Source organism: Phyllobates terribilis, unplaced genomic scaffold (assembly GCF_046119375.1).
Source record: "Phyllobates terribilis strain yellow unplaced genomic scaffold, ASM4611937v1 Scaffold_9__5_contigs__length_417890890, whole genome shotgun sequence".
Lineage (NCBI taxonomy): Eukaryota > Metazoa > Chordata > Amphibia > Anura > Dendrobatidae > Phyllobates > Phyllobates terribilis.
The window spans coordinates 410,447,655-410,473,338 of NW_027362769.1; the positions used below are offsets into that span (position 1 = coordinate 410,447,655).

General features: G+C 50.4%; 1 protein-coding gene across 5 annotated transcripts in view; it reads right to left on the minus strand.

Moving 5' to 3' along the window:
• LOC141162665 (uncharacterized) overlaps positions 1–24,520 on the minus strand; it is a 41,115-nt gene extending 16,595 nt beyond the window's left edge. For 3 of the 5 annotated variants that reach the window (XM_073649010.1, XM_073649008.1, XM_073649009.1), the window contains exons 1-9: positions 24,247–24,520; positions 23,567–23,730; positions 21,966–21,988; positions 20,796–21,057; positions 19,251–19,451; positions 11,920–11,945; positions 11,245–11,527; positions 3,220–3,414; positions 1,947–2,035 (exon numbers count right to left, since the gene is read on the minus strand). In XM_073649010.1, coding sequence (XP_073505111.1) covers positions 1,947–2,035; positions 3,220–3,414; positions 11,245–11,527; positions 11,920–11,945; positions 19,251–19,451; positions 20,796–21,057; positions 21,966–21,988; positions 23,567–23,627 — 1,140 coding nt within the window. In that variant the 5' untranslated portion in view covers positions 23,628–23,730; positions 24,247–24,520. Of the gene's footprint in view, positions 1–1,946; positions 2,036–3,219; positions 3,415–11,244; positions 11,528–11,919; positions 11,946–19,250; positions 19,452–20,795; positions 21,058–21,965; positions 21,989–23,566; positions 23,731–24,127; positions 24,147–24,246 lie in introns of those variants that run through there. The other 2 variants (XM_073649006.1, XM_073649007.1) reach the window with 2 other exon arrangements.
• Positions 24,521–25,684: the final 1,164 nt, after the last annotated feature.

A 25,684-nucleotide genomic window follows, 5' to 3' on the forward strand; every position in this document is an offset into this window, starting at 1 on the left:
TTCTTTATTGTTCTAAATTAAACCATACTTACCATCACGCCCATTCCAGCTGAAGCCAACGATCTCCTGCAATAAAAGTAAAATAATAAAGCAACCTCATCTTTACCTTTCCATGGTTCCCAGGACGGCTCCAGCTCTGCTACATTCACATGACAGGCTGGATCGCAGCAGAACGCTGCCATCCAGCTTGCCATGCCGCAGACACTGAGAAGCGCAGGCATGCTTGCGCTCCTCAGTGTCTGGCTGTGACGGCATCCAGATGAGCCGAGTTCATGTCCAATGAACTCAGGTCACCTCATGCACGTCACTGACAGCGTGGGAAAATTCTCCTGCTCAAGCGCTGAGCACAGGAGAATTCTCCCACGCTGTCAGTGACGTGCATGAGGTGAGCAGAGTTCATTGGACATGAGCTCACCTCATGCACGTCACTGACAGAGTGGGAAAATTCTCCTGCGCTCAGTGCTTGAGCAGGAGAATTTTCCCACGCTGTCAGTGACGTGCATGAGGTGAGCTGAGTTCATTGTCGGCTCATCTGGATGCCGTCACAGAGAGACACTGAGGAGCGCAAGCATGCCTGCGCTTCTCAGTGTCCGCGGGATGACAGGCTGGATGGCAGGGTTCTGCTGCGGTCCAGCCTGTCATCTCGATGTAGCAGAGCTGAAGCCGTCCTGGGTATCATGGAAAGGTAAGGATGAGTTTGCTTTATGATTTTTCTTTTATTGCAGGAGATCGTTGGCTTCAGCTGGAATGGGCGCGATGGTAAGTAGAGTTTAATTTAGAACAATAAAGAATTGTGTGTTTATTTCAATTAAAGGACTTTATTCTGGGTGTTTGTGTTTTTTTGTAACTTTGACTATGGGGTTAGTAATGGGGGTGTCTTATAGACGCCTCTCCATTACTAACCTGGGCTTGATGTCAGCTGGCATTATAAGCTGACATCAACCCCAACCCTATTACCCCACTGCCACCGCTACAGGGCAGTGGCAAGAGCGAGGCTAAGTGCCAGAATTGGCGCATCCTATGAATGCGCCATTTCTGGGGCGGCTGACGGCTGGTGTTGCTAGCCTAGGAGGGGGCCAATATTCATGGTACCCTTCCTGGGCTATTAATATCAGCCCCCAGCTGTCTGCCTAGCCTTTGCTAGCTATTAAAATAGGGGGGACCCCACGTCATTTTTTGGGGGGTTCCCCATTTTAATAGCTAGTAAAGGCTAGGTATTCAGCTGGGGGCTGATATTAGTAGCCTGGGAAGCTCCGTGGGTATTACCCCCCTCCCAGGCTTCAAACATCTGCCCCAGCCGTCTGCTTAACCTCCGCTAGAGACTAAAATTATGGGGACCCCCACGCCAATTTTTTTTGGGGGGTCCCCCATTTTAATAGCTAGTAAAGGCTATGTATTCAGCTGGGGGCTGATATTAGTAGCCTGGGAAGCTCCGTGGGTATTACCCCCTTCCCAGGCTTCAAACATCTGCCCCAGCCGTCTGCTTAACCTCCGCTAGAGACTAAAATTACGGGGAACCCCACGCCAATTTTTTTTTTAATAAATCTTTTATTTTAACACTAAATGACAAGTACAGTAAGCAACACTGTCACTGTACTTCTTATATATGTGACTGACATGTTTCTATCTATCTAATCTATGTGTGATGCTCTATTCTTTCTGTTCTAAATTGTCGGGTACCGGTGTATGCCGCTGATGAATTGCCGGCTTTTCGCATAATACATTCTACATTATTCTTAGTTGTTTTCCTTCATGTAGAATTAACCTACAAGGAAAGAAAGGGTTTATTTTTATTCCGATATTTGTGTCCCATTGACTTGCATTGGTTTCCGGTATCGGAATCGGCGATATCCGATATTTTTTGGGTATCGGTCCGATCCAATCCGATCCGATATTTCCTGATATCGGAAGGTATCACTCAACACTAATCATAGATTATATATTACCTCAGTTTCTCTCGATCTGGATCCGTATAATGACATATCGCTCTCATTTTCATGTTGTGAGTTTTTTGGTGTATGTTCTGAAATTTTACCTGTAAAACAAGCAGAAAGTTCCTTTTTATTTATTATCTATAATATACTGGGAGATGTTTCCCTCTGTCTGAAGCCTCTATAGACTGCGCAGTCTGGCTCCAGACAGAAGACCGCACGGAGCCGTTACAGGTAAGAGGAGTGTATGGCACTGGGGATCGTGGTAGGTGTAGACACTGAATGCATACCGCGATCTCCGGTGCCATACTTACATACCTGACCGGGAGGAGCGTTGCCGCGGCGCCTCTCTTCTCGCCTGAGACCGGGGCAGGAGTGAGGCGTCAGAATCGGCGCATGCACATAGCGCTATCCAGCGCCATTTTACTGTAGACACATTTGCAGTGTGTCTTCAGCAAAAAGGCGCCAGACAGCGCGGTATGGGCATGCGCGTACTCCGGCGCCACACTCCTCCCCCGGCCTCCAGCAGAACAGGACACCGCAACAGCTTGAGCACAGGGAAGAAAGGTGAGTATAAGTGTATATTTTTTTGTATGTGTGCAGTGTGAAAGGGATGAGGGGTGTCATACATACCAGGATTGGGGGTGAGGGGTACCATACATACAAGGATGAGGGATGAGGGGTGCCATGCATACCAGGATTGGGGATGAGGGGTGCCATGCATACCAGAATTGGGGTTGAGGGGTGCCATGTGTACCAGGATTGGGGATGAGGGGGCCATGCATACTAGGATGGGGATGAGGTGTGCCATGCATACCAGGATTGGGGGTGAAGGGTGCCATGCATACCAGGATAGGGATGAGGGGTGCCATGCCTACCTGGATAGGATGGGGGCACAGGATGGGGGGCAGCACATACCAGCATGGGAGACCATTTATCAATAAATATGCTCACCACCCGGGCATAGAATGGGTTCAGTAGCTAGTATCTTATAGTTCTCTATCTTCAGACTGTCCGTTATGTAACCAGACTGGTAAAACCTGATATTTCAGGAGAACCTGATGACTATTTTGGTTTTGCCATCTTTAATAACTCATCTATGAGCACAACACATCGCTTCTTTATTGGTTGTAGAGATTTAAACGTCTACTTCTTGTGTATAACGGTTGTAATATCGTCCTTCCCGGACTGTCCTATCTGAACTTCTCTCGCAGACTCATCAGTGGGTCGTAGCTACCAGATATGAGACGATCTAATGATGAGTAATAAAGAGCGTTTTGTTTCATACCTGAAAGCTGAAGAAAATAATCCAGGATCTTTGATTTTGCTGATTGTCCTAAGTTATCAGTCTTGTCTTCATATGAAATTAGAATCAGGTCACTGGCGTAATTGGCAATTGTCGGCTGCGAGAGAAGGATCTGGCTCTTCTTCCCATCACCGGAGTCCTCCAGATCATCAATTATCACAATTGTGTTCTTCTTCCCTGCAAATCAGTAGCTGGATTAGTGAGCTCCTCCTGAAGATCCATGTCTCCTCTACTGAAGATCCATGTCTCCTCTACTGAAGATCCATGTCTCCTCTACTGAAGATCCATGTCTCCTCTACTTTGGTTACACATTAATGGCATAGTTCTATAGAGGACACGTGCCTCCAGATCAGACATCCGTGATGGCCTCCAAAATAGATGGTTGATCCCCCAACAATCATGTCTATGGGTAAAATATAACCTGTCCCTGCCATCTTCTGTAGGGAAACTCTTAATGGAAACATGTCGGCTACAAAAACACGAGCTACTTGTAAGTTTTTTTCTTTTTTCGCAGGTATATGGTGCTTAAATCATGTTCGGCTGGTTAATTGGAAGGGCGGCTACAGGGAGAAAATAAAGTTTTATCCTTCCTGCAACCTCTAGCTTCCAGATATAGGGATGGTAGAGGTAGCTGTAACATTCACAGCTCACTACACAGTGATCACTCCCTCTGCACATTGACTGACAGTCCGCTCTGCAGACACACACTGCTGCTGTTACATCTCCCTGCCCGTCCCTGATGTCAGAAAGTGATCGGCTGCAGGGTGATTATAACTTCATTTTCTCCCTGTAGCCGCTCTTCAGTTAAACCAGACTTACATGATTTAAAAGTGATTTATCTGCAGATTATCCCCTATATCTGCGTATAAATTCTTGTTTTCTTTAATCCTTACACTATAAACTTATTGTAACATACCTGGCGGCGTCCTTGCATAGTGGTCCATCTCCCACTGTGCAAGAGCGCGCACTTGATCTCCTGTCCAGAATGTCTCTCTGGCTTTCCTCCTTGCTGTCTGTTTGTCTGTTTTGGCTGCATAGGGCGACGCCCGCTGAACTTCCTGTTTCTTGTACCTGCTGCGGACACGCCCCTGTTGCACCTTCAGCCTATTGCTGTCCATCTTTGGGTATTTATACCACCTTCTTCCTCAAGATGGCGCCTGAGCATAGTGTTTCTTTCAGTGTGTGCTTGCACTCTGAAGGTGCCAGGTCCCGTTCTGTGTTCTCTTGTCTGCCTATCCTGGAGGCTGTATTTCCAGACCTGTCTGAACACGCTCCTAGCCTGTTCCTCCTGCCTTCTAGGGGCCGATTACCTAGACCTGTTCCTGTATCTTGTCTGACCTGTCTGAACACGCTCCTAGCCTGTTCCTCTCGCCTTCTAGGGGCTGATTACCTAGACCCGCTCCTGTATCTTGTCTGTCCTGTCTGAACACGCTCCTTGCCTGTTCGTCCTGCCTCTCTGGGGGCCGTATTCCCAGACCCGCTCCTGTATCCCGCTGCAGTGTCGGTCTCCTCCGTACACTCAGTTCCAGTCTGAACTCTCTCCTATCCTTTACCTGTTTTGCCTCTATGTCCGTTCCCTTCCTTTTTCTGCAGAGTCTGAACTCGTACCTAACTCCTGCTTGTTGTCTCTGTACTCCCGTTTGTGAGTTTGTGGTCCACTCGCTACTTCACTGCAAGTACCCTGTGGGTGTCTGGCTCTGCCTTTCCCTTCCTGTCTGTTCCGTGTGAACAGAGGCCTGTCCCCCCTACTCAGCCTAGCCTGCTCTGACTCCTTTGCTCACCGCTCCGGCGGTTCTAGCCTGCTCTGACTCCTTTGCTCACCGCTCCGGCGGTTCTAGTCTGCTCTGACTCCTTTGCTTACCGCTCCGGCGGTTCTAGCCTGCTCTGACTCCTTGCTCACTGCTCCGGCAGTCCTGTCCTGCCCTGCTTCTGCCCGCTGCTCCGGCAGTCCTGTCCTGCCCTGCTTCTGCCCGCTGCTCCGGCAGTCCTGTCCTGCCCTGCTTCTGCCCGCTGCTCCGGCAGTCCTGTCCTGCCCTGCTTCTGCCCGCTGCTCCGGCAGTCCTGTCCTGCCCTGCTTCTGCCCGCTGCTCCGGCAGTCCTGTCCTGCCCTGCTTCTGCCCGCTGCTCCGGCAGTCCTGTCCTGCCCTGCTTCTGCCCGCTGCTCCGGCAGTCCTGTCCTGCCCTGCTTCTGCCCGCTGCTCCGGCAGTCCTGTCCTGCCCTGCTTGTGCTCGCTGCTCCTGCAGCCCTGTCCTGCTCTGTTCTTGCCCACCGCTTCGGGCGTTCCCTCTCTGCTGTGGTTGTCTACCGCATCTGCGGTTCTGTGACCCAGTCTGTACTGGGTCTTAACCTTTCTGTGCTCCAGCCCGTCCTTTCGGCCAGTACCTCCCTGCCTGCATACTCGCCTGTATCCACCCATCTGCATACCTGCCGTGTTTGCTTATATCCACCAGTCTGTGCCTGCCTAACCTGCCTGTTCCTGAGTCCCAGTGTGTACTGGGTCCTATCCCGCCTGTGTTCCTACCTGCTAGTGCCTCCCTGTCTGCACTCTAGCTGCGCTTGCCTTTACCCGCCTGCCTGCATACCAGTCGTGCCTGCCTATACCCTCCAGTCTGTGCGCCAGCCTAACCAGCCTGATCCAGTAATCCCTGTGTGGGTCAACCCCCGTGTCCGGAGTTTGACCTGGAGTAGCACCTGGTCCCTCTGCCCGGTTTCTCCCTGGTGCACTGGCGTCGTATGCCGTCGTGCCATCTTGGTCGGATCGGCCAGATACTTAGTCACGCCCCTCCAGGCACTCTCCGGTTCATGGTCCAGTGGAATCACTACAATCACACGCACACGCCGCTCAGCCCGGGCGTGTGCATAACAGCATGCTCAGGCCATGGTTCCCGTTGAGCCCCACGGCCTTCGCTCTCTGAGAAGTTTTCCAGCGACTACATGCATTAAAATAAATAAATAAACATTTTTTTTTTCCTTTAGCTGAGTTCCAGGCGAATTACACACCCGTCCAGATGGATCTATCTGCTCTCGTTCCTGCGGATCCGCTACGTTATTATGGGGATCCAAGACAAAGTCGTGCATTTGTGGAGCAATGCATGCTACACTTCAAGTTCTACCCTCTATGTTTTCCCACCGATCGGGTTAAGGTGGCATTCATTATGTCTTACCTGGCGGGTGATGCCTTGGAATGGATCAACCCCCTATATGAAACACAGGATCCGATCCTCCTGGACCTAATGGCCTTCCTGGTGGCCTTTCTAATGGTCTTCGATGATCCTAACCCGGAGGCTCCTGCTGAAGCTTCACTTCCCAATATCCCGGAGCAGCCCCAATGGGTAATGTGTGTGGGTAGCGCAATAGTCCTCCAGCCCAATGAGACTACTGCCCACCCAGAATCCTCACAGGGTGACTACGCTTTCCGGAATACTTCTCCCAACCTCAAGAGGCAGTCCAGACGTGCTAGACGTAGAGGCAAGCCGTCACGCCAGGGTCTGTCCTCCCTGAGACCTCCTGACCCCAACCTTGAAGTCCCTACTGAAGCTTCATCTCCCTGTATCCCGGAGAAGCCCCAACGGGTAATGTGCGTGGGTAGTGCACCAGTTCTCCTGCCCGAAGAGACTTCTGCCCATCCAGACTCCACACAGGAGAACTTCCTGCACCCGGCATCAGATGCTTCACCCACTTTAACCGGTGTGCATGTCCAAGGATGCTCCAAAGCTGTGGTTACCTCAGAGTCTGTGCACCTCTACTACCTGGCGGAGGACCCCCTGTTGCCTCCTGAATCCTCCGGGATACCACTCGATGACAAATGGAGAGAGACTTCTCTACACCCAGTACTCGATACTTTGTCCGCTTCGTCCTGTGAGCCTGACAATGGGTACCCCAAAGTGGTAGTTACCCCCGAGTCTCTACACCCCTCCGACCAAGCGGAGGACCTCCAGTTGTCTCCTGGACCCTTCGGGGTGCTACCTGGTAGCGAAAGGACAGAGACTCTCCTATACTCTGTACCTGATACCTCGCTCGCTTCGTCCAGTGAGTCCAACCTAGTGTACTCCGAAGCAGAGGTTACTCCTGAGTCTCTACACCCCTCCGACCAGGCGGAGGACCTCCAGTTGTCTACAGAACCCTTCGGGGTGCTACCTGGTAGCGAAAGGACAGAGACTCTCCTATACTCTGTACCTGATACCTCGCTCGCTTCGTCCACTGAGTCCAACCTAGTGTACTCCGAAGCAGTGGTTACTCCCGAGTCTCTACACCCCTCTGACCAGGCGGAGGACCTCCAGTTGTCTCCAGAACCCTTCGGGGTGCCACCTGGTGGTGAATGGACAGAGACTTTCCTATATCCTGGATCTGATACCTCGCTTGCTTCTTCCAGTGAGTCCGACCTAGTGTACTCTGAAGCAGAGGTTACCCGTGAGTCTCTACACCCCTCTGACCAGGTGGAGGACCTCCAGTTGTCTCCAGAACCCTTCGGGGTGCCACCTGGTGGTGAATGGACAGAGACTTTCCTATACTCGGTACCCGATACCTCGCCTGCTTCGTCCAGTGAGTCCGACCTAGTGTACTCTGAAGCAGATGTTTTCTCTGAGCCTCGGCACTCTTCTGACCCGGCGGAGGACCTCCAGTTGTTTCCTGAATCCTCCGGGGTACCACCAGATAACAAAGAGACAGTGACTTTTCCTTATTATGTACCTGATAACCCATCTATTTCTTCCTGTGAGCTTGACAAGATGTACCTCGAAGCAGAGATTACCCCCAAGTCTCTGTCCCCCTCCAACCCGGTGGAGGACTTCCAGTTGTCTCCTGTACCCTCTGGGGTGCCACCTGAAAATATGTGGAGAGAGACTTCCTTGTGTGCTGTTCCTGGTACTCCACCCGTTTCGTCTGTTGCTAAGGGTGGCTGGATGGGAGGTAGCATCCTAGCTAACCAGAGGAGACCAGTTTTTCCGGTGGACAGTGGAAGTGATCTCTTCGAAGTGAAGAATTGGCCCTCGAATTCCCTGCGGAAGATTCTGGCAGGCCTGAAGAAGAGGGGGCGTAAGGGGGGGGGTACTGTAACATACCTGGCGGCGTCCTTGCATAGTGGTCCATCTCCCACTGTGCAAGAGCGCGCACTTGATCTCCTGTCCAGAATGTCTCTCTGGCTTTCCTCCTTGCTGTCTGTTTGTCTGTTTTGGCTGCATAGGGCGACGCCCGCTGAACTTCCTGTTTCTTGTACCTGTTGCGGACACGCCCCTGTTGCACCTTCAGCCTATTGCTGTCCATCTTTGGGTATTTATACCACCTTCTTCCTCAAGATGGCGCCTGAGCATAGTGTTTCTTTCAGTGTGTGCTTGCACTCTGAAGGTGCCAGGTCCCGTTCTGTGTTCTCTTGTCTGCCTATCCTGGAGGCTGTATTTCCAGACCTGTCTGAACACGCTCCTAGCCTGTTCCTCCTGCCTTCTAGGGGCCGATTACCTAGACCTGTTCCTGTATCTTGTCTGACCTGTCTGAACACGCTCCTAGCCTGTTCCTCTCGCCTTCTAGGGGCTGATTACCTAGACCCGCTCCTGTATCTTGTCTGTCCTGTCTGAACACGCTCCTTGCCTGTTCGTCCTGCCTCTCTGGGGGCCGTATTCCCAGACCCGCTCCTGTATCCCGCTGCAGTGTCGGTCTCCTCCGTACACTCAGTTCCAGTCTGAACTCTCTCCTATCCTTTAACTGTTTTGCCTCTATGTCCGTTCCCTTCCTTTTTCTGCAGAGTCTGAACTCGTACCTAACTCCTGCTTGTTGTCTCTGTACTCCCGTTTGTGAGTTTGTGGTCCACTCGCTACTTCACTGCAAGTACCCTGTGGGTGTCTGGCTCTGCCTTTCCCTTCCTGTCTGTTCCGTGTGAACAGAGGCCTGTCCCCCCTACTCAGCCTAGCCTGCTCTGACTCCTTTGCTCACCGCTCCGGCGGTTCTAGCCTGCTCTGACTCCTTTGCTCACCGCTCCGGCGGTTCTAGTCTGCTCTGACTCCTTTGCTTACCGCTCCGGCGGTTCTAGCCTGCTCTGACTCCTTGCTCACTGCTCCGGCAGTCCTGTCCTGCCCTGCTTCTGCCCGCTGCTCCAGCAGTCCTGTCCTGCCCTGCTTCTGCCCGCTGCTCCGGCAGTCCTGTCCTGCCCTGCTTCTGCCCGCTGCTCCGGCAGTCCTGTCCTGCCCTGCTTCTGCCCGCTGCTCCGGCAGTCCTGTCCTGCCCTGCTTCTGCCCGCTGCTCCGGCAGTCCTGTCCTGCCCTGCTTCTGCCCGCTGCTCCGGCAGTCCTGTCCTGCCCTGCTTCTGCCCGCTGCTCCGGCAGTCCTGTCCTGCCCTGCTTCTGCCCGCTGCTCCGGCAGTCCTGTCCTGCCCTGCTTCTGCCCGCTGCTCCGGCAGTCCTGTCCTGCCCTGCTTGTGCTCGCTGCTCCTGCAGCCCTGTCCTGCTCTGTTCTTGCCCACCGCTTCGGGCGTTCCCTCTCTGCTGTGGTTGTCTACCGCATCTGCGGTTCTGTGACCCAGTCTGTACTGGGTCTTAACCTTTCTGTGCTCCAGCCCGTCCTTTCGGCCAGTACCTCCCTGCCTGCATACTCGCCTGTATCCACCCATCTGCATACCTGCCGTGTTTGCTTATATCCACCAGTCTGTGCCTGCCTAACCTGCCTGTTCCTGAGTCCCAGTGTGTACTGGGTCCTATCCCGCCTGTGTTCCTACCTGCTAGTGCCTCCCTGTCTGCACTCTAGCTGCGCTTGCCTTTACCCGCCTGCCTGCATACCAGTCGTGCCTGCCTATACCCTCCAGTCTGTGCGCCAGCCTAACCAGCCTGATCCAGTAATCCCTGTGTGGGTCAACCCCCGTGTCCGGAGTTTGACCTGGAGTAGCACCTGGTCCCTCTGCCCGGTTTCTCCCTGGTGCACTGGCGTCGTATGCCGTCGTGCCATCTTGGTCGGATCGGCCAGATACTTAGTCACGCCCCTCCAGGCACTCTCCGGTTCATGGTCCAGTGGAATCACTACAATCACACGCACACGCCGCTCAGCCCGGGCGTGTGCATAACACTTATTCTTAGCTCTACATCTAATAATAATTATAAAACTTAACCTAACCCTAAAACTAAACCCTAACAGAGATGAACAAATCTCCAGAAATTAGTTTTGGGCAGATTCGCTAGAATCGTCGGGCAGATTCGTTCTAATGGGCCCCTCATTACCTTTTATTATTCTCTGAGGTCTCTATAGAACTCAAAGCCCATGAAACTGAGGGCGGAGAAGGGGTGAACAGTAATAAAAGATTACACTGACCAGTTGAAAACCTGCCGCCCACCTCTCCTGCCACCGCAGCGCACCACTTTGTCCTCGGCTTTGGACTGTGTAATTGGTCTTCAGTATTCTGGTACTAAAAGGTCAATAACGTGCAGACATGTCGCTCAACATGAAATGAGGTCTAGTCGGTGCCAGAAGACTGAAGAATGATCACCTTTAAAGAGCTAGAAAGCAAGGATCGGGCGGGGATCTGCGGCAGCAGGACAGGTGAGGATAAGATTTATTTATACGAATCCTGAAAAATTTAAATTCTGGCAAATTCCAAATTTTTAAGGAATTTGTAACTAGTGTGATAATGAATTTGATTCCCTCTTCTCTACATGCAGTATAATCCTGCCCTTAATCCTAATCCTAACAATGTATCTAACCCTAACACTAAATCAGATTCCAACCCCAACCTATTACCCCAATTCCAACACTGAATTTAGCGCTAATTTTAATTTTAAACGGAATCCCAACCCTTATCCTACAGGTAACCCAATCCTAGCACTAAAACTAATCCTGACCCTAACCCTACTAGCAACCCTAACCTAAGCAGAAAATCTAATCGCAACCTGAATTCTACATCTAATCCTAACACTAACCCACGCTGATCCTTAACCTCACACCTAGCTGAAATCGTAGTGGTTGTCAGTGCAGTTCCTCCGGACAATGGTTCTTCTACAAGTCATTTTCTTGGGTGGTTTCTATCTTACCCAGGGTCGTAGACAGTTGCAGCAGCTCCTCGTCGTACAGACTGTCTGTCACATCAGTAATGTTGACTCTGCCCTTTTTCTTGGTGTGATAGAGGATCCCGAATGTGCAGTGGGACAAGTCCTCACTCATCTGCTGGAAACCATCGTTGGAGATGAAACATGGCCGGACACCTAGGACGTGGTCTCTGAACTCCTCAGTTTTCAGCAGAGCCTTCAGCCAAGAGTAATCTCTTTCCGCTGAACTTGAGAAAATCCCAACGTTATATTTTGTCCCAAACACAACCTTGAAATGAAAAAGACATTAAAATATTAACGGGCAACTAAAAGAGGACTGCAGACTGCACCGGGTCTCTACGACTCTACTAAGGTCTCAAGCTCCTTCATGGAGGGGGCACCAATATTTCACCAGTGGTTAGAACTATAGCCCTGCAGCGCTGGGCTCCTGGGTTCAATCCCACCAAGGACAACATCTGCAAGGGGTTTTTATGTTCTCCCCGTATTTGTGTGGATTTCCTTCAGGTTCTCTGGTTTCCTCCCACACGCTAAGACATTCTGATAGGGAATTTAGGCTGTCAGCCCCAAAAGGGACAGTGATGATGATAATGTTTTGTATAGCGCTTTGGAATTAATGGCGCTATATAAGTTAGGAAAATAAATAAATAAAAATATATCTACCTGTTTGGAAATGTCGGCCTGATAACCTGTAGAGCAAAAAGAAATTCAAGTGAAGAAATGCAAGTAAAATGGTTGAAATATTACTGCTTACTACTAGAACCTGTATTGGAAATACTACTACTATCAGGCCAAGGAGCTTTGGAGATGGTCAAAACCAACTATTTTTTTTTCAAGCGCAAACTGGTTCCTTCTATGTGAAGTTTTTGGAGGAGTTTTGAAAAGTTTTTGAAGAGTTTTCTATTTTTGCTTTTCCTTAGTTTTTTATGTAGCCTTATGATTGGACGGGGCCTAGTTTAGAGCAGATTCCATCACAAGATGTTTCAAAGAAGTGACATGTAGTTTCTTTTTTTTTTTCCCAAATGGTATTTTACAAAATCAAAAACGGAAAAGAAAAAAAGCTCAAAAAATGAACATGTGAACAGAAAAGTGGTTTTACAAAAGAAATAAATAGGAAATGTTTTGGCGCAGCTCAAAATAATCTCCGCCTGCACATAGTCTCGCTCTAACCCCTGCCAAAAAATGATGAAAAGTTCAAAATTATGGATTCACTGGGATTTTTCACTTCCTGATAAATCTACATAGGACAGATCAGAACTTTTTGCTTCTTGAAATTTTTCTCAAGCTCATGAAAGTCAAATATTTGTATTAATGGCTGATGTTTCACCAGATCGTTGGTCGCCACCAATGATAAATATTCTACATTTTTCTTCTTTCGAGTCTCTCGATGAGCTGGTGATCGATCAGCTCTGCAGATTGGAGCCATTATTTTGATTTACTGACTTTGTGTTGGATTTCCATCTTAAGAGAGTTGTATGATCCTTTCCATTGTTACAATGAACGTCTCTGGCTGGTATTAAGGATGAAGTTAATATCCAGACACAATGGGCTCATAGAGGACCCAAAAATGATAATAGATGACGATAGATGTAGGGTTCCCCATCCTTATGTAGCGCCCTGAGGGCTCGGCTGCTACAGGGGTATTGCACCTCAAACCAGAGGTGTGATATTCCACTCCCGGGTAAGGATGGAGTGTGGACCAGGACTCGTTAGGCTGCATGCACCACACACACCCCATTTCCGAGGGACAGGTCAACGGTGCTCCCACGAGACAGGAGTGCAGGCACGACAGCATCTGTCCCTGTCTGGAGTGGGGAGGGGAAGGAAAACCCAGTGGTGTAGGAGCAGATAGGGGTGGGTCTCTGGGCAAAGGTAGGAGCCCATTGGTTGCTAGTCACCTGGGCTCACACATAAGGGAGGTATATAAGGTGGGCACCATCTTAGGACAGGGTCCAGTTCAGTGCAGTCTGTGAGGAGAGCAGACAGGGAGCAGCAGCTCAGGCTGGGTGCTGCTCCAGAGGCAGGCCTAGAGAAGAGGCCGGAGCCTGAGAGGAGAAGGAGAAGTAGGAACTGGAACTGGAACAGAAAGGAGATAAGGGAACTGGAACACAGAGAAAGGCCCAGAGACACGAGGACAGAAGGAACCCCATAGGCCCAGGAGATTGCGGGTGAAGGGTTGGCAGAGCAGGGTACCGGAACCCAAATTGGTGGAGGTAACAGATTCCTCAGCCAAAGACCGGAGGTTGTGACCACATCTTGGTGCGACCCCTCACTACATCCACCAGGAAAGCATACCACATAAGGTCAGGGAAACCGGAGATAGGTTTCGCCAAGAGAAGGCCCGAGGGAGCTGGACAAAGGTGGGTCACTGGTGAGGACGGCCAGAGAAGGGAAGAGAAGGGAGCCCTGTGCCACGCTCTGGAATTGCCTGGGAGTTGGTCGAGCCCCCTGCCTGGTGGACGCAGCACGGCTTGGGCAGTCATCGCCTGCAGGATTGACACGAATAACAACTGTGAGTAAAGCATTGGAAACTGCAGCCCCACGTCTCTGTGTTTCATCGCCGCACCAGCACCATCAGTATTGGGACGCTCAAACCATCACTCCCATCATCCACACAAGCTGCCCTGAGGCAATACTCCTCCCGTGGGGAGTTATCCCATACTTGGCTGCGCATACAACATCAGCCTCAGCAGTCTGCAGCGCAGCGGCGGTCCCCACTGACCGCAATCCACGGGTGGCGTAGTCGGACAATTATCATAATACTAAGACTGCCACTGGTTTGACCACCCTGAGCCACGGACCGGGTCGCTGCCACACTGAGACTACTACCCCCCAGCATCCCACCAGAGGACCGGTTCCGGATTCCCCACGCGGCCCAGGGGGCGAGTTAACTTTTGGCGTAGTCGGCAGGATCTTTACCAACCCGCCACAAGCGGGTATTGCGTGCCTGAAGAAGATTGTGCATGTACCTTGAAAAGGAGTCTCCCGCCATTTCCAGAAGTTTCCCGCCATCAGGGGCCGATTCCTGCCATCAGACGCCATCTTGGACCGTTTCCCGCCATCTTCATCCGTTTTTCCCGCCCTGGCAGAGCGGACGCCATTATGTGCGCACCAAAAGACAGCAGGAAGCTGCCTCCCATCGTGGGCCAGGTCTCGGAATGGCGCCAAAGAAGGAGCCCGCCCCCACCAGCCATGAATGCAGCAGTGGAGATGTCCATCAACGTGGGGGGGCTGCCCCTAAAGGTGATTGTCAGCAGATGCCCCCAAGACCACCCCCCATGGGGGCGGATAGGAAATAAAACTGTGGGGCCGGGCGCGGCCTGGATCAGTCTGGACCTGCTGCACCCGGAGATGGAGGGAGCAACGAACCCCACCAGCACCCTGGCCCGCAGCCTACTGCAAGCTGAGCCACCCTGCAGCCTGACAGAGTTGCTGGCACAGCTGCCCAGAGACCCGGCCTGCGCGCGAGCTGCGCTTTAGGATCTGAATCAGAGGATGGTCCGGGCGCAGCAAGATGTGTTTCCGGGTGGAAGGAGGAGTTGGCCCGGCAGCACGAAAACAGCCAGCGGAGGACCCCGCAAGGACCGAGCAGCGCGCCTGCTGCCGAGCGCGGTGAAGATGGACCGGCGGCAGCGGACGACGCCGCGGAGGAGGCAACGGAGGCCGAGGCAGGTAACGGGGATGCCACCACTCTACGCCCTGAGATCACCAGCCTGCCCCCACCCTCCGTTGCGGGATCCGAAGACCCGGGGACCGAACCTGACATCACGCCTCCACCGCCGCCAGCTAGGCCTCAGGCTGCAGGCGTCGCTTACACGCCCCGCCCCGCGCTGTGCCCTCTGAACCCAGGCGCCGTAAAGCAGGAGACGTCACCGGCCAGGATGCAAGGCCTAGTACACCCGGGCGCCGCTGCCTCACCAGCGCCCCCTACCGTGACTGTGCCATCCCTGGGTGCGACCATCAGGCGACCACCGGCCTGGTCGCAAGGCCGAGTGCCCCGGGTGCTGCTCCCCAAAGGGGGTCCCATGCAATACCACCCCTGGGCGCGGATCTCTTCGCCCAGCATACGGACCCAGATGGAATGCCCCTGGTGTGGCCGGCCAAACTGACCAGCGGTCAGCCCTGGAGAGCTCCACCCCTGCGTGAGCCTCTGATACCGGCTCCGGATCCCACGGAAGTCGCCCCGCCCCCACTACAAGAAACACAGGCGGACGCAGATCGTCACCTGGACTGCTGCCGTCAACAGCTGGCCACCTATGAAAGGGAGCGGCGGCAGAGGCGCATCAGGGAGGAGCGACTCCAAGCCCGGAGCGCAGAGCAGAAGAGGAGAGCCCGTCAGGACTCCCAAGCCATCCGCGGTCCATGAGCGACCAGAACCATAGTAAAGTTCCAGCTGGAGCACGACTGGGGCTTCATAAGAGACCCGGAGGCTGACACCGACGTCTTCGTCACCAGGAGAGACGTCGAAAGCCACTTGCCAGAGGGACATCACGGCCGTGACCTGTACCCCGGCGACGGGGTCACCTACACCCGGCACAAGGGCGCAAAGGGACTGTACGCCCTCCATGTCCACCGTCTAACGGAGGAGGAGCTGCGGTACCGCCCAGACATGGACTACCCAGAGGGTCCGGACGGACCTGAAGACTACCCGGAAGAGCGAGGAGGACACCGTTACCAGTGAACAGTAAAATTGTAACTGTATATAGTTACCCGTCTGGGTACAAGGACTGTTTTTGGAACTGTTCCCGGTTTTGAAAGTGTGGTCCCCGTTGGGACAAATAGTGAACTGTTGACTGTTTAAAAATAGCCCCTAATCCCTAACCAGGCTGAGGACTGTGAGCAGCCATTCCCCCTTGCCAAAACTGGCCGAGGACTGAGAGCAGCCATCCTGTAAATAGTTGCGCTTCTTAAAGCGCCCCCTACTGGTTTTATAGAAGAACTGCAATGTCTACCTCAAGACGGATTAAATGGACTGTTGCACTTAAAAGAAGAGTGAGCACCTGGTCACAAGTTGCACCGCGGCCAGGATTCAAGAATGTGTTTTGAGAATGTTTTCCTTGCGAATGTTTTATAATGAAAAAAGTTTTATATGCTGCTAGAGTAATAATGCAAATGTTTTATGTGATGTTTTATATGATAAAAGAGTACCAGTAACGTTGAAAGGGAAAAGTGCCTCCCATAAAGGGATGGGTTAATAGTTATTGTCTTATATACGAATGCATTCTAAAATTTTTGTATGTTTTAAATTGTTTTTGCTCTTTTCCAGCCCAAGGACGTGCTGTGATTTACCAGGGGGGAATGTAGCACCCCGAGGGCTCGGCTGCTACAGGGGTATTGCACCTCAAACCACAGGTGTGATATTCCACTCCCGGGTAAGGATGGAGTGTGGACCAGGACTCGTTAGGCTGCATGCACCACACACACCCCATTTCCGAGGGACAGGTCAACGGTGCTCCCACGAGACAGGAGTGCAGGCACGACCGACTATGTCCCTGCCTGGAGTGGGGAGGGTAAGGAAAACCCAGTGGTGTAGGAGCAGATAGGGGTGGGTCTCTGGGCAAAGGTAGGAGCCCATTGGTGGCTAGTCACCTGGGCTCACACATAAGGGAGGTATATAAGGTGGGCACCATCTTAGGACAGGGTCCAGTTCAGTGCAGTCTGTGAGGAGAGCAGACAGGGAGCAGCAGCTCAGGCTGGGTGCTGCTCCAGAGGCAGGCCTAGAGAAGAGGCCGGAGCCTGAGAGGAGAAGGAGAAGTAGGAACTGGAACTGGAACAGAAAGGAGATAAGGGAACTGGAACACAGAGAAAGGCCCAGAGACACGAGGACAGAAGGAACCCCATAGGCCCAGGAGATTGCGGGTGAAGGGTTGGCAGAGCAGGGTACCGGAACCCAAATTGGTGGAGGTAACAGATTCCTCAGCCAAAGACCGGAGGTTGTGACCACATCTTGGTGCGACCCCTCACTACATCCACCAGGAAGGCATACCACATAGGGTCAGGGAAACCGGAGATAGGTTTCGCCAAGAGAAGGCCCGAGGAAGCTGGACAAAGGTGGGTCACTGGTGAGGATGGCCAGAGAAGGTAAGAGAAGGGAGCCCTGTGCCACGCTCTGGAATTGCCTGGGAGTTGGTCGAGCCCCTTGCCTGGTGGACGCAGCACGGCTTGGGCAGTCATCGCCTGCAAGATTGACACGAATAACAACTGTGAGTAAAGCATTGGAAACTGCAGCCCCACGTCTCTGTGTTTCATCGCCGCACCAGCACCATCAGTATTGGGACGCTCACACCATCACTCCCATCATCCACACAAGCTGCCCTGAGGCAATACTTCTCCCGTGGGGAGTTATCCCATACTTGGCTGCGCATACAACATCAGCCTCAGCGGTCTGCAGCGCAGCGGCGGTCCCCACTGACCGCAATATCCACGGGTGGCGTAGTCGGACAATTATCATAATACTAAGACTGCCACTGGTTTGACCACCCTGAGCCACGGACCGGGTCACCGCCACACTGAGACTACCACCCCCAGCATCCCACCAGAGGCCCGGTTCCGGGTTCCCCACACGGCCCAGGGGGCGAGTCAACTCTTACAAGCAGCTTGCCATGTGAATAGAGTGCTATACCCCAAAGCTGCTCCATCTAATGTCTTATCGACAGCCTCATCTGGTTCTCTCTGCTCAAACTCTCATGTCCTTACTCTGGTCAATGACTGTTGGGGTCATGTAGGATATAGACCTTCTCCTTCCCCTTTGTACTTATTCTGAGGTGGGAAGATAAGGCAGTCCATGGTTCAGAGTAAAGACCAAGAGACACATTAGATAGATGTAATCTAAGTGATCGGCTGACAGCGTCTCTCCCAACTCCTCCATACACATGAACAGTTGGCCAAGCATCATCTGTCGGGGAGAGTATAGAGGTCCTCATAGCCAAGCATCATCGGTCGAGGAGAGTCTAGAGGTCCTCATAGCCAAGCATCATCTGTCGGGGAGAGTCTAGAGGTCCTCATAGCCAAGCATCATCTGTCGGGGAGAGTCTAGAGATCCTCATAGCCAAGCATCATCTGTCGGGGAGAGTCTAGAGGTCCTCAAAGCCAAGCATCATCTGTCGGGGAGAGTCTAGAGATCCTCATAGCCAAGCATCATCTGTCGGGGAGAGTATAGAAGTCCTCATAGCCAAGCATCATCGGTCAGGGAGAGTCTAGAGGTCCTCATAGCCAAGCATCATCTGTCGGGGAGAGTCTAGAGGTCCTCATAGCCAAGCATCATCTGTCGGGGAGAGTCTAGAGATCCTCATAGCCAAGCATCATCTGTCGGGGAGAGTATAGAGGTACTCATAGCCAAGCATCATCTGTCGGGGAGAGTCTAGAGGTCCTCATAGCCAAGCATCATCTGTCGGGGAGAGTCTAGAGGTCCTCATAGCCAAGCATCATCTGTCGGGGAGAGTATAGAGGTCCTCATAGCCAAGCATCATCTGTCGGGGAGAGTCTAGAGATCCTCATAGCCAAGCATCATCTGTCGGGGAGAGTATAGAGGTCCTCATAGCCAAGCATCATCTGTCGGGGAGAGTATAGAGGTCCGCATAGCCAAGCATCATCTGTCGGAGAGAGTCTAGAGATCCTCATAGCCAAGCATCATCTGTCGGGGAGAGTATAGAGGTCTTCATAGCCAAGCATCATCTGTCGGGGAGAGTCTAGAGGTCCTCATACACATTAGACTGTCGGCCACTCCTACAGATATCAGTGGTTTAGGAAGACTTTGGTTAAAGGTGTACAGGAGACCCTTAGACAATCACTGTATTCCTATATGGAAGCTATGACATAATATGTAACTTAAAAATCCACAATTGTGCTGTGAACACAATTCACCGTGTCGAGACTCCATATATTACATTTTATTATCCTCCGTTTATCCTTCCCATATTATACCTTTGACTCCGCCATTTATTTACAAAAACACATAAAACCTGTAACGAAGTAAAGGATTTTCAGGCACTAACCTCGGGCGGCGACATTGTTAGATTCCGGCTCCGAGGAATTATAAAAACACTTCTGATAATCTGACATCTTCTCCATCGCTGTGAACAGGAAGACAGCCCGGGCATATTTCTTTATATTCGGATACTTTTCTATCATCCGATCCTTCTCATCATTATCGCTGTTCCTTACATTATCAATCACCACAACCAGATTCTTCTTCCCTGTAAACACAAGACTGAGTTCAGACCACGACCGTTTAAACTGAGATATTAATAGAAAAAAAATTTATGTTACAGATTATACAGATTTTTCTAATTTTTCATTAAACTCACAACAGAAAATATTGCTATTTCTCACTGTCCGCTGAGTCCTCACAATAAGTGTATAATTCCTGTGACTTTTCCGCTTACACTGTGCACACTGGGACCAGAGTCAGCAGTTATCTCATTATCAGCACAGACAGGAGGACAATGAGTGGCTCTATTATAAAGACAGATCACATAGGAGCCATCATTGATTACAGGCCCCGGGGGCCACTCTGCTCCTGTACAGCGGCCTCAGTACATGACACAGAGCATGCTCATAACACTCTTATATAGGAGTCAGTAAGTTATGGGAGCAGGTCAGCTCCTCCCCCCCTGCACAGAGACCTCTGCACATGGCACAGAGCATGCTCAGTACATTGTCTCATAGAAATCAAGAGGTGATTGGAGCAGGTCAGCTCCTCCCCCTCCTGCACAGAGACCTCTGCACATGGCACAGAGCATGCTCAGTACATTGTCTCATAGAAATCAAGAGGTGATTGGAGCAGGTCAGCTCCTCCCCCTCCTGCACAGACACCTCTGTATTTGAAACAGAGCATGCTCAGTACATCATCACATAGAAATCAAGAGGTGATTGGAGCAGGTCAGCTCCTCCCCCTCCTGCACAGAGACCTCTGCACATGGCACAGAGCATGCTCAGTACATTGTCTCATAGAAATCAAGAGGTGATTGGAGCAGATCAGCTCCTCCCCGTCCTGCACAGACACCTCTGTACTTGAAACAGAGCATGCTCAGTACATCGTCACATAGAAATCAAGAGGTGATTGGAGCAGGTCAGCTCCTCCCCCTCCTGCACAGAGACCTCTGCACATGGCACAGAGCATGCTCAGTACATTGTCTCATAGAAATCAAGAGGTGATTGGAGCAGGTCAGCTCCTCCCCCTCCTGCACAGACACCTCTGTACTTGGCACAGAGCATGCTCAGTACATTGTCTCATAGAAATCAAGAGGTGATTGGAGCAGGTCAGCTCCTCCCCCTCCTGCACAGAGACCTCTGCACATGGCACAGAGCATGCTTCCTTCTCCCGCCTTCTTGTAGAGACAACTACCACTGTCCGTCCTTCCTCTGGATCAGCAGAGCCAATCATGGACTGATGGACATGACTATATATTTAGCATTATGGACGCATTGAGTGACATTTTGGTTTTATTCTTGCACCTGGCAGCAGTAGACGGTGAAACGCCGGCGCACAATGACTCTGCAGAGTGGACGACAGCACTCAGTCCTCACAAGCCTCTTACCTTGCAGTGACAGTGACTTCAGCCTCAGAGTCGGTGTCGCGCCCGGTGTCGAGTCATATTCTCTATGGACGTAGATGCAGAAGGTGTACTCGGCGCTCTGCTTCTCCCAGCTCTTTTCCTTAATCGTACTGATGTTGATGAAGTTTGTCTGCCTGACTTGTTCTTTAAAATGTACAGAGTTTATTTTTGTCACCAACCACTGGACGTCGCCCTCATCAAGAGCGGAGATGACTACGACGTTGTGTCCCGACGTCTGCTGGCTCTACAATGGCAGAGGACATTATACAAGCTGGACACTTATCACGGTGATGGCATTCACATAGGAGAACACTGATTTTTTCGATCTGCTTAAAGTATTTAAAATACTTTAAATAGTCACAAAACTATTGTGTAACTTTACGTTTTTACGCCACTTTTGGACAACTCTACCAAAATGGTTGGAGCATGTGAAGGACGTGGAATGGTGAAATCCGCTTGATAAATTCATCAAAGCTTGTGGCGTAACATACCAGAAATGAGATGTGAGGCTGAAACGTCGGCCCAGACCCTCTCCTTTGATGTAATTATGTAATAACATATAATACCTATAATATCTTCTACTATTCGGGGCACAAAAAAGCTTAAAGAGTTTTTACGCTCCTTTCTCTATCTTTACACATGACCTCAGTTTGGTAAATGGATAAGAAATAGCATATCCTTACCTTCTGTTCCCCTTACGATCCATCATTCCATTGACCGTGTCCTTTGCAGGTCTCCTCTTCTAAAGTAGCGTGCACATGACAGCTGCAGCCAATCACCATGGTCACTGATTGGTTGCAGCAGTCACATGCTGACCCTGCCAAAAGAGAAGGAGAGGAGAAAGGCGATGGACATGGCCAGCGGGAGGTGGAGGTGTGGCGAGTGAGTGGAAGGTGAGTAGGTGCCATTTCTGATCACATTTGAACCAAACGCAAAATTAACAAAAGGGGTTTGGGAGTAACTTTTGTAAGTAGAGAAGTGGATCTTATGTGGTCATCCATAATAGTAAAGGAGATACCAGATCTTTCCTACAAGATCTGCAGTTACTGAAGGGAAACTGGATCCCTCAGGTTGCAGATTTGGAGCAAATCAAAGGGATTCATGTTTTGGAGAATCGTTCATCCAGAACTTCTCAATAAATCTAAATCTTACCGATTTCTTTCCCTTTGTCAGATCTGAAAAACAGAAAAAGAAACAATAATGGAGTAAATGTACCGTGTAGACCTCTGTGACATTACGGTACACTGACTTATTGTAGGCTTCGTCATTAGGAGCAACGGGAGTAAAGAGCCTTTAGAATTGCAGAAATTGTGCCCCTCCACCTAATGAATGGTGGATTGTCTGATAACATGACTGTCAGGCAAAATGTATTTTTGTCCTAGTTTTAAAAATGTTGAAAGGATAGCCAGAGATGCCTTAAATCTCCGCCCCCTGTTCACTTGGAAGGGACCTCCATAGAAATCTACTCTTGCTTCCCCCAAACAAGGAATTTTTATAATCGCCATAAACCTCAGCCCAGAGCAAGCATATTGGTCTACACTGGATTTCCTCTCCAAAGCCCTATTGTGTAACTGTGCAAACTTTTAATGTCGAGTTTAATAATGCCCATGACCGTCACAAACACATGGACCACATTTTTGGGATGTTCACCTTTTTCCAGTTATGATGGTGTATCTTTCATAACTGGGAAACCACCAGAAACCTAGGAAATGGGTTCTGAGCTTCTGAACATCATAGAAATATCATATTTGATATCAATCTCTGTGAATATTGGTGACGGCAAACATGATGTATCCATCTTGGATGTGGGGCATCCCCCATACCATGATTTGGAAGATGAAGGATTTTTATGTCTTGTGCAGCTGGGTGGGTTCACAAAACCGAGCCCCCGTGTGAGGTAAACAACATGGGTGTGTCCTAGTGTTTTGCCTCCTTACTAAAAACCAGAACGTCCATGTTGGCTCATTCCAACCCAGGGACGTCAGACGTAAGCACTCCTCGCTGCGTGGAGGAATCACATCTAATTTCTGGGGAGCCGTCCCCCCACAGAATCTGAGACCTCATGGCACAGGTTTTGCTATTATTTACCCCTTTTATTTTAATAACTGTTTTATGCATATATGTAAATTGTCTCTTTTATAATATCTTGTATATCTTTTGTAAACACTACCAACTTTCGGGAGTAAATCATTATTATTTACCAGCTTCGTTCTTCTTGTCCTATGTCGAGCAAACACATCCCTCACCCGCTAATTCACGTTACCTAACGGGTACCCGATCCACCTGTTAAGCGATCGGTGGTGGCAGTATACCAGTATTTATTTGATATTGTGGTTTGAGGGTGGCTGGACAGAGGTATATATACGTTTCTGGAATGAACTGGTGGTATATATACGTCCTGTCACATCACGTGCCACAATAGGCGACATAAATGAGAGCAGCTGTACCCTGTTGCTTATTCTCGGTCAATACCGTGTTTGACCAGCAGGATAAGGGGTCGCCAGAGGGCTGCAAGGTCTGACCAAGTTTTCCTGACAATGACCCTGTAGGGCTCCATGTAGATGACGTTGTGTGCTCAATGGATGTAGGAGGATGATTAGATAAACTGAGGAGATCACGATTCAATGAGTCACAACCCTAAGGATGACCTCGTTCTGACAAGTGGCCGTAAGGACAGACAAGGCTCAATGTCATGAGATCGTGTCATGGATGAAACCTGGTGACCAGCAGTGTCGATATCTTACGTGACCCACCTTTAGTCTGCTCCATGATCTCCTTTAACTGGTTCAGTTTCTGGTACATTACACCCCCCATATTTTATAGCGCTTTAATCCCCAGATCCACTCAACTCTGTGCTCGACTCAAGACCAACGTCCTTACAGAAGTTCTGTCCTAGAAGACTGGGGATCTTGATGTTCTGAAAGATAAATTTGTAATATTTGTCTTACTAAATATGATATTAGAGACAAATTATTTTCCAAAGGTGATGATGAAGCTCCTGGGCCCCAGGGAAGAACTTATACAGTAATAGGGTCCACACCTACTATGTGATCTTTTCATCCCTACGGCGCTTCAAGTACCAGGACCTTCATGCACAATCAGGGCCCCAACTACTATGTGGCAGACAGTGTCTTCTTATGTGGCAGAGGGGCCCTATTGGGCATTAGGGCCCGAGTGCTATATCTTGTGATATGACATATATTTTATATTAGAATTTCAACATCTTCAATTGTAATTTGGAAAAAAGAATTGAGAGAAGCCATAATCAATATTCATCAATAATCTATCATCATCACCAATAAATCAATCTTCACCATCAATAATCATTCTTCATCACCAATAAATCAATCGTCCTGGTTATGAGAGTCTCTATGTTATCTGAGATCCTGCCATCATTGAACACATTGAATTGAGAATGCTTCTGGCCTCTTACTGCATCGGTGGTGCTGTCTTCTCTTTTCCTGGAGGTCTTCAGGTTCCCGGGCGGTTCCTGTGTCTTCTCCCTCCTTTCTTGCCGATTATGTCGCTTATTTTCCAGCACCAACCCAAGAAGAAAGTTTATAAGGCCCCTTGTGCCTGCATCGTTACCCCAGGCCTCCCGTCCTTCACCTCCTATCTCTCCCTTAACTTTCCCGGATCTGAGAAGACGCCTCCGCCTTAGCTCCTGCTGATTGACCTTAGGCCCCAATTTATGTTTCGAATATGATTTGCATTCTCAGGTCAAGGTCCACGTGGGGCGTTCCTCCAGCTCCTTCACAAACAAAGCTGATAAAACCATATAGACTTTACTCACAGGTTTAAGAGGTAAAATAAAAAATGTAACAAAGCTTAAAGAACATCAGTCCTTACGGGACGAGACGTCGTGTGTGCACCGGAGTGATACCGAGGATTCTCATCGCTACATGCAATGTATCATGCACATTTTGACTGGTTTGTAATTCATGGAGGAGTCATCTCTTGGCTCCATGTCACATCGTTCATGTGGTTAAAGTTAATAATTGAGAGTATAAAGTGCTCAAAAGTCATTCTTGCATTTTCAGGATGGTGTTATCTCTTCCTTTTAGGGCTACGGTCATCCCCAAGTTGATTCCAAGGACAACACAGCTTGATGTTACACGCACGCCGCTAGGTTCAGATAGGGACGAGACGGGTTTCATGAATTCTTTGGAATCCTGGGCGAACCGTTACTCAAGGCAACCATAGGCTGCAGCTTCTCTCAGGCACACGATAGATTCAGTTGCTGACCAGACACATCTGACAAGAGTCTTTTTCAACAGTTTTACAGTGGAATTTAATTTGAAGCACGGCCAGTGCAATTCAGGGATATTACAGCAACCGGCTCTAGTAACAATACGTAGTTTCTTCACAAGGCACAGTATTACAGTCTCTTCAGTAGTATAATTCAGCATAGATTAGATCTCTTAGCTGCACACTTCTATGCTGTAGCGTCGGCGTCTCTGCCTCCTGCTAGGCAGGGACGCTGTTCCCCTCACCTCTCTGCTCCGTGCCCGGCGGCTTCCTCCCGCTCTGCTTGCAGCGCCCGCTCTCCCCCGGTCACTGTGCTTAGGGCGCGCGCGCGCGCGCTCCCCCTCTCTTAAAGGGGCCGCATGCGCCGCCCTAAGGAGTCCCCGGCCAATGGCCGGAGGATCCCTCCATATATAAGGCACCTCCTCCAAAATGGAGGTGCCCGAGCAATGTTGTTGCACTGTTCATTACTCTGCTTCAGCCCTCAGGTCCCGTTTCCAGTTACCTGCCAGTTACCTGCCAGTTTCCTGCCAGTTTGCTGTCTGATTCCTGCCTGTTATCCGCTTACCTGCTTGCTAGCCTTAGGTCCGACGGTCTGCCTTCCGACACCAGTCAGTCTGTCTATG